Here is an 8,814-nt window from a genome sequence, read left to right on the forward strand (position 1 = left end):
AATGTCCATCTATTGTTTGTCCTCATTTTATGTCTTGCCCATGTCCTCTTCTTTTTCTCACAAGTTAGAAAATCCTCTACTTTAGTTTGTTTTCTTATGCATGTTGCCCTTTTTCTGTCTCTTAGTGTTATTCGCATCATTATTCTTTCCATATCTCTTTGAGTTGTAACTAGCTTATGTTCTAAGAGTTTAGTAAGGCTCCAAGTTTCTGATGCATAATTTAAATACTTTTCTTTTGAGAGAAATTGGCATTCTAGAAACTCTTCATAATGTCATTTTGTATACCAAATGCTCTCCATTGCATGCTTATCCTTCTTTTAATTCTGGTCTGTGTTCTAAGGAAACACTTATTGTCTGTCCTAAATACATATATTCATTAATAATTTCTAAAGGTTCGTCCGTAACTCTTATTTGTTGTCTCTCGGCATTTTCATTGAACATTATCTTAGTTTTACTCATATTCATTTTCAGTCCCGCATTTCTGCTTTCTCTGTTCAAATCTTCTATCATCTTTTGTAATTCCTCCCATGATTCACTAAACTCTGTCATCTGCGGATCTTAAGTCGCTAAGCTACTCCCCATTAATATCGATTGCTACATTTTCCAAACCTAAATTCTTAAAAACATTCTGGACATTCTATAAATAATTTAGGAGAGGTGGGGTGTCTCTATCTAACTCCTTTCTCAATCGGAATTTTCTCACTATATTTATGTAGTGTTACGATTGCTATAATATATATATATATATATATATATATATATATATATATATATATATATATATATATATTTATGTTTTATATATATATATATATATATATATATATATATATATATATATATATATATATATATGTATGTGTGTGTGTGTGTGCGTGTGTGTGTGTGTGTGTGTGTGCGTGTGTGTGTGTGTATACAGTATATATGCGGTCCAGAAGTTGGTGGACAGTAAATTATTACATTTATTCATTATACATACAATTATATTATTAACGCAATTATTACATTAGAAATCAAATTTTATTATGAACAATAATACAAAATCCCTTAAATCTTACTGTGAACCAAAATACAAAAGCCCTTAAACTTCATGAATGCAGGTGCTCAAACTGTGTTCCATCACAATTTACACAGCTTTGAAGTCTGCCTTGAACGCTTAGACAATGTTATTTTGCACGTCTCTTTGAGTATTAATTTCTTGAAATGCATCACTTATGTAATTTTCCAAATTAAGGACGCTTCTTGGTCTTCGATTATAAACTTTGTCCTCGAGTATTCCCAAAAAAGAAGAATTCAAGTGGAGCCAAATCTGGTGAATCATCTGGACCTCTTCGGCCAATCCAATTCTCAGGAAATGTTTCATCAAGATACTCACGACCTTCTCTAGAAAAATGTGGAGGGGCTCCATCTTGTTGGAAATAAAGGTCATGTGAATCAGATGTTGCTGTAACTGGGGAACGGCATGATTTATAAGAATTTCAAGATACTTATCTCCTGTGACTGTTCTGTAAAGAAATATTGATCCTAAAACATCTGAACTTGAAATACCACCCCAAATATTCACAACATGCTGATGTAGTTGTTGTTCTAATGTTAAATGCATATACTCTGCCAATATGATCAGATAATATTATCTAAAATAACTGGATTTTCTTAATTTTCGTTCAGCATCATCTCACTACATTGTAGCCACTTGTTTGAATGATCCTTCAATACATCTTAAATTAGTCGTGGACGAAAAGCTTTCAACTCAATAGATTTCAGGTTTCGAATAATAGAAGCTCGTGAAATGTTCGATTCCAAAGAGGCTCTTCTGGTAGACTTTTTTTTTGGACTCTGAAGAAATGTTTTGGCTCCAAATTTTTTATTATCTTCGGTACAGACTGTTTTGGGCCAACTAGTTTTTGGGGCATTAATTATTGAGCCAGTGGCATCGAATTTGCCACGAATGCAGTAAATGGTTTGTCTCTTTGGGGCTTGGTTACTAAAGGTTTCAGCACAATTTCTTCTAACAGTTCCAGCATTTTTGAGATTTCCAATACTCTTTTAACACCCTTTGTCTTTCATCAGTAACTATATTTAAATCATTTGCCATTATGCGTTCTCTGAATTTTCTGGAAAGACAACATTAAATGTAAATAATTGTAGTTATAGAATAATCAGTAATATAGCACAAATAACATATTTGTAATGAATACATAACCTATTCCACATACTGTCTACCTACTTTGGACCACCTTATATGTATATATATATATATATATATATATATATATATATAGATATATATATATATATATATATATATATATATATATATATATATATATATATATATATATGTTATAGAGAGAGAGAGAGAGAGAGAGAGAGAGAGAGAGAGAGAGAGAGAGAGAGAGAGAGAGAGAGAGAGAGAGAGGCCTATATAATCCTGCCATAAAACATTTACCTGACAAGAATACTTTATGGTATCTCTAAAGACGGTTTCCGCTATTGATCAATTAAATCAAATTCATCACAGAACACAGGCTATTTGAAATAACATTTCCCAAATTCTCCTACAATTCTGTGGCTGTAATGAACAAAAGTCATCATTTATATACTTTTTTATCAGCTGTAAACATTACGATAGTTACCGTAGACCTATCTTCGAAAGATATGTTATTTTCGTCATTATCATCATCACCATCTCCTCCTACACTTATTGACGCAAAGGGCTTCGGTTAGATTTTCCCATTCGACTCTATCTTGAGCTTTTAAGTTGATACCTCCTTATTCAGCATCTTTCATGTCACGCTTCATAGTCCTCAGACATGTAGGCCTGGTTCTTCCAATTCTTCCTTATGGAGCCCAGTTAAAAGTTTGGTGAACTAATTTTTCTTGAGGAATGCGAAGAGTATGGCCAAACCATCTCCATCTACCCCTCACCATGATCTCATCCACATATGGCACTCGAGTAATCTCTCTTATAGATTCTCAAATCTGCTAAATCATGCCATGACTCATTTCCATACATATTTTACGTTAGTATAATCCCGTTATTTCTTTAGTCAATCACATTGTGTATATACCGTAAAATTTCGTCGAATTATACGAGAAGTACTATAGTCAATCCTTTTTAGTGAGGCAGATTTGCACCGACTCGTGCATATAGGAGGGATTGTTTCGGTGTCACCTGGCGATGAGATATAAAATTAATTTTACAGAAGCATGAGGCAATGCTTACCTTTTCTCAAGATTTTTTTTTTTTTAATCATAACTGTAGTACGTGAACATAAGCTAATTGGCCATCATTTACTACATGTTTCTGTAAATTTAAGGTCATTTCTCATCGCCAGATGACACCGAAACATTCCCTCCTATATGTCACGAGGGGTGAAAGTAGACAGTCCATGCCGTCATCTGCATGGATGAAGAAATTAACCGCCCAAGGTCAAGTACTTGTGTTGGATAAGGGCTATTCTGGCGTGTGCTACTACAGTTTCTTTTTGTGTCTTCTTTTTACATAAAGGGAATAATGTAATGACGTATGTTAGCTGGCCAATTTTAAATTGAATCAATTGCCCAAATTTACAGTGTCTAGCAAATGCTGTTTTTTCATCTTCAGAGTACACTCAGACACACTATTCTATCTGCCTTATTTTCTTTCCTCGCTGCACTATTTCCCTGTTGAAACCATTGGGCTTTCATCATCCTGATTTTCAAACTAGCGATGTAGTCTTGGCTTATGAAAATGATAATAATAATAATGATAATAATAATACTGATAGGTGGCATTTACATATTCAATTTCCAACCACAACGGTAGTTGTCTCGTAACATGAAGATCACCATACTCTGGGATCTGCTAGAAATGTTACTCGAATAGACGACGTTTTACATCATAAATAACTCGTTATAAACTTAATTTACCAAAGACAAGGCATTTTATTTATCTAGTCTTTCTTCTTTTCTCGATTTCCTTTTTTGTTGTTAAAGGAATATGTTATCGAAGAGATACGAATGTCAAAACGTTGAAAGATCTTCATAGCATTTGCTCATGTAATCAATGCAGATTTTGGATTTTCAGTGGGACCGATGATATCGGCGTTTTGATCCTCGTATCTCATAGACTAATCATATGGAGTTATAATTTTAGTTATTGATAATTATGTCAACCACTGCAATGAAATAATTTTTTTCTCTCTTCTTTTATAAGGGTGAAAGATAAACCTAGAATTTAAACTAAATATTAACTTCCTGTTAAAGGTATGATGGATATAATCATGACTTTAAATTCTATTTTTTTTTTCTTTTTTTTTTTTTTGCTTAAAAACAGGTGGTGGTAACGGTAGCGCTTACTAGTTTGGGAGCGATCATACAGTCGGCGGAATCAGCAAGATGGCCAAGATCGGCCTTCCCATACGAATACGAAGATCTTCTGGAATTTGAGGAAAGCCACATTCCACTCTTAGATAAGGTATGGGCAACTAGCATCGGCACTGACACTATGTTTTATTGGTAATTATGGCTTTCATCCAAAAGTTACAGGTAGCCTATTCTTTGTGTGTAATCTTATCATGATATGGTTTATAATATTCTTTACCAACATACTGTACATGAAAAGTAAGATTATACATTCCAGTGTTAATAAGATACATTAAAATCTAATTCTAGTTAATAGTCAACAAATCTGATGACATTGATATTCAAGTATCTTTAACTTTTACATGAATATATGTGACATCAATATACTTCCTATGAAAATGAACAGTTAATCAACTTTTATTATTCCCTTTCCATAAATCTCAGAAACACGTGAGTTACGATTTTGCGTACAGTGTCCGTGACGACGACACTGGCAGTGCCTACAGCCATGAAGAAGAACGGACAGGAGACGTTACCAGGGGTGAATATCGGGTCTCGCTACCCGATGGACGCATACAGATCGTCTCATACGTCGCTGATGAAAATGGGTATCGCGCAAAGGTATCATACGAATCTTCAGGCTCCAGCCCTGTGGTCGCTGAACCCTTGAAATATGCCCCAAGACCTAACCCATCTCCTGGCTATGGCAGAAGAAGACGCCCCAGACCTTATCATGGAGGAAGACCAAAGCATCTCCACCGACCAAAGGGTCCATATCATCCACCCACCCCTGAGACTCATTATGCCCCAGAGCCCGCAGAAGTTCCATACCATCCTCCTCCACCATCACCTTCTCTCCCATCTTTAATTTCTTCTCCTATTCCACATTATTTATCGCCAAAACCCAAAGTTCATTCCATACCAGGATATGTTGCTCCTAAAGTTTCTTACCTTCCAACCTCTATTCCCCACTTGAACAAACCTTCACCTTACTCGCCCTCTCCCATTCCTCATCATTCTACACCAGAGCCACACCTCCACATACCATCTCCTATTCCCCATCACTCAACACCAATACCATATTCTCCTAAACCATCCTATGACCCTCATCACTCAACACCTTCACCCCACATCCCCAACCCGACGCATCGACCTTATGTGAGTGATCCAACTACCATACCGAACTATATAACACCTGCTAATCATATCATAACAACACTTTCCCCGGAGAGCTATTTGCCCAAAAAACACTCTCTAACACCTTCTCCTCCACCTCTTCTTTCACCAGCACCTGCAATAGTGGCAAAGCCCATCAAACTCCCAGAGGTGACCAGCTATAAACCAAAACCAAAACCTATCATTCCAAGTTCGCTACTTCCAAAATTACTGCATGACAGCCACCACTCGGATATAATCTTTCCATATGAGCATGCCACTCCCACTCCTATACCTTTCATAACATCACCACCTCCAACTCTAATACCACATAGTCCATCACCATACCCTACAACATTGCCACACAGTCCCTCGCCATATCCTACACCATTGCCACACAGTCCATCACCATATCCTACACCATTGCCACACAGTCCCTCACCATATCCTACACCATTGCCATATAGCCCCTCACCATATCCTCCACCATACACACCATCTCCTCCACCGTATCCATTAAAAACTCCACACCCATACATAGGACTTTCATCCCCTCCCCCATATGGAGGTCCATCTCAGTTACCATATAACATTTACAGGGGTCCCTTTTTTGGCCCCCAATATGGACCTAAATTTCCAGGCCCCTCTTATCCACCAAGAATTCCAGGGTTTTCCCCTTATCTACAATCGGGGCCCTATCCTCCACGGCAGTTTTTTCGGACCACTGTCGGGCCTGCCATCTAATTATGATGCACGGGTCCTAACTCAATTTCTTAATAAATATACGCTTGCTTCTTCAACAAATCCTCCTGCTATATCGACGTCAACAGTTAAAGTGGGTTTGGACCATACACTGAACTCAGAAGGTGTTTCAATGTCAAAGACTAAAATGATATCAACACCACTACCTAGTACCTCTACACAGAACTCATCTGTGACAAAAAAGGCAAAACAAAAGGTGAAAGGCATAGAGACTAAACAATCACCAATTTCCAATAAACAAACTGAACAAGAAAACATCACTTCTTATTCTTCAATCTTAACAACTCCTTTTGGAACCATAACAACTTCCCAAGCCTTGAAAACTCCTTCTGGAGCCACACCAACTTCCCCAGCCTTGACAACTCCTTCAGAAATCACAGCAACTTCTCAAGTTTTGACAACTCTTAGAAACGCATCACCTTCTCTAGTCTTGACAACTCCTTTTGGTACCACAGCAACTTCCCCAGCCTTGACAACTCCTTCAGAAACCACAGCAACTTCCCAAGTTTTGACAACTCCAAGAACCACGCCAACTTTCCTAGCCTTGACAACTCCTTTTGGAACCACAGCAACTTCTCCAGCCTTGACAGCTCATGGAACCATAGCAATTAATACCAAATCTACAAAGGCTCCAGTGATAGTCTCTAGCAGCCCTCCCACCAGCTCTGCCTCGCCGGTAACGGCTAAGATAACACAAATTGAACTCCCTAAACATGTTCCCACTCCTACCACCACCCCAATAATGTTGAAACTCAATACTTCTCCGGAGGAGACTATTAATCCCAGTCGCAATACCCTAATTTCAACTGAAATCACCTCTATTTCTAGTCCTTTTACATTCCCGACACCTCAAAAACCTGTGCCTGAGCCATTTGTAGCAAAGAGCAAAACAAAATTTTCTGCTAATGCTAGAGGCTATTTCTTACCAGTGAAGTAGCCAGTTACTGTTAATGACCTTGTTTTTCTTACCTTTACGATATTCTTATATATATTCTGTACTCTACAATATTATACAAGTTCACGTTATTTTTTACGTTTTGTCTTGTGATACAAATCTCTAGACAAAATGGTTGTAAAATTCTAGTCTTTTTATCCAGTTTTAAACTTATGTGCAGTTTCAGAATTGATAAAGGCCAACATAACAAGATTGGAGGAATATGGTAAACAAAATTAAAGAGGGATACGTGCATTCCATGATCAATCTACTCATTGATTTATTTTCATCTATCACAAGATGTGTTGTATTTCTTTAAAGATCCACTATCAGTAAACGATATAAGGCATGCATTCAAAGGAATCATGAACCACTAGAATGGTCCCCATTCCCTATTACAACTCAATATGTTCCTATTTTTTATTTGATTTCTGTTTCTCAAAGAATATTCTGCTAATGGTCTCTCCTTTAGAATTTATTGCCGATTTTCTCGAATTGAAATAGCTTGTGTGATAGTTTTTTACCTGACAATTCTACTAATCTACAGTAAGTCACCAGTAGCCTACTTACAAAACTCAGTTAACCATCAGCTAATATTCTTCAACCTTCATCATATCTGAACGTAAATAAAATATAATACGAATAAGTTGTTTTACTTAAACCTTCAACTAACATAATTTTACCATCTAAATTATAATCACAATAATCCTATAAACAACGATACGGTCAATTATTGTCAATAGGGGTCGAAGTACCCGCTAACCAAGTGGGTTCTTGGTCCTGCCTATACCCGTGCCAGTATTGCAAGCAATTTAGTCCCACTCACCTAGTAAGTTGAGGCACCCATGTAACAGGTTCTCTTAGAGGCATTTGAAGGACATATCCCAGCCAGCACCACCAGCCATGTGTCAATCGCGTTTTCATTTACTGAGAATTTATGTGCTCTTTTATGGTTTCATTGTGAATGTCATATTAAAAGTTGATCAAATGCCTCCCAAAATTGGACTTACATTCGTGAAACGTGGACTGTTGGCGAACTTTCTTTTTATATGATACATAAATTAGCAAAGCATTTGAGATTATTCGGATATCAACTTTAAATTTTGATAAAATCTTTTAAAAAATTCTATACCAATTGATTCTCCTACACAGGGGTGGTAAATATATACCTGTGAATTGACACAAAAAAATATGGAAGCAACTATCTCCTGTCCAAAATCTTTATCGTGCTCTGCCCACAAGTATTCCTGATTCATGTAAACATAGCAATAATAATAGTACAAAAAGTATACGTTATTATGATACCTTGACTAGTTAGCAACGCTGTTGGCGTGCATAGCAAATCTATGTAGTGCCTGCCAGAACAAAGAAGTAATGAGATAATGTTTATTTGCGACCAAATTGAGCCACAGCAGAGCAGATAGCATTTGTTTTTTATAAAGACTGCAGATTTCTTAGCTCTAAAGTTATCTGTTAATTTATGCAGGTTAGCAAGAAGAGGAGCTTTTAGCACTTGTTGGAGAATTGGTAATGTTACTCCACTATGTAAATGTGTTTGTGGTAACTCAAGTTCAACCGATTACTGCCCAATTTCCCTAACTCCCATATTATCTAAA

At 36.7% G+C, this 8,814-nt stretch overlaps 2 protein-coding genes across 2 annotated transcripts in view; both read left to right on the forward strand.

The window, feature by feature from the left end:
* The window catches only part of LOC137640469 (uncharacterized), a 35,988-nt gene extending 28,153 nt beyond the window's left edge, over nucleotides 1-7,835 (forward strand). Inside the window, exons 2-3 of the mRNA XM_068373013.1 lie at nucleotides 4,319-4,459; nucleotides 4,792-7,835. Of these exons, the coding sequence (XP_068229114.1) occupies nucleotides 4,319-4,459; nucleotides 4,792-6,246 (1,596 nt within the window). The 3' untranslated portion in view covers nucleotides 6,247-7,835. The remainder of the gene's footprint in view (nucleotides 1-4,318; nucleotides 4,460-4,791) is intronic.
* On the forward strand, nucleotides 6,392-7,201 carry LOC137640972 (mucin-7-like). The gene has a single exon (XM_068373429.1). The coding sequence runs from the start codon at nucleotides 6,392-6,394 to the stop codon at nucleotides 7,199-7,201; it is 810 nt and encodes a 269-aa protein (XP_068229530.1).
* Nucleotides 7,836-8,814: the final 979 nt, after the last annotated feature.

This window comes from Palaemon carinicauda, chromosome 5, assembly GCF_036898095.1.
Source record: "Palaemon carinicauda isolate YSFRI2023 chromosome 5, ASM3689809v2, whole genome shotgun sequence".
In the NCBI taxonomy this organism is placed as follows: Eukaryota; Metazoa; Arthropoda; class Malacostraca; order Decapoda; family Palaemonidae; genus Palaemon; species Palaemon carinicauda.

Bases quoted from the DNA above. Each gene is read 5' to 3' on its own strand.
- LOC137640972 (XM_068373429.1), top strand. From the start codon at position 6,392: ATGATATCAACACCACTACCTAGTACCTCTACACAGAACTCATCTGTG.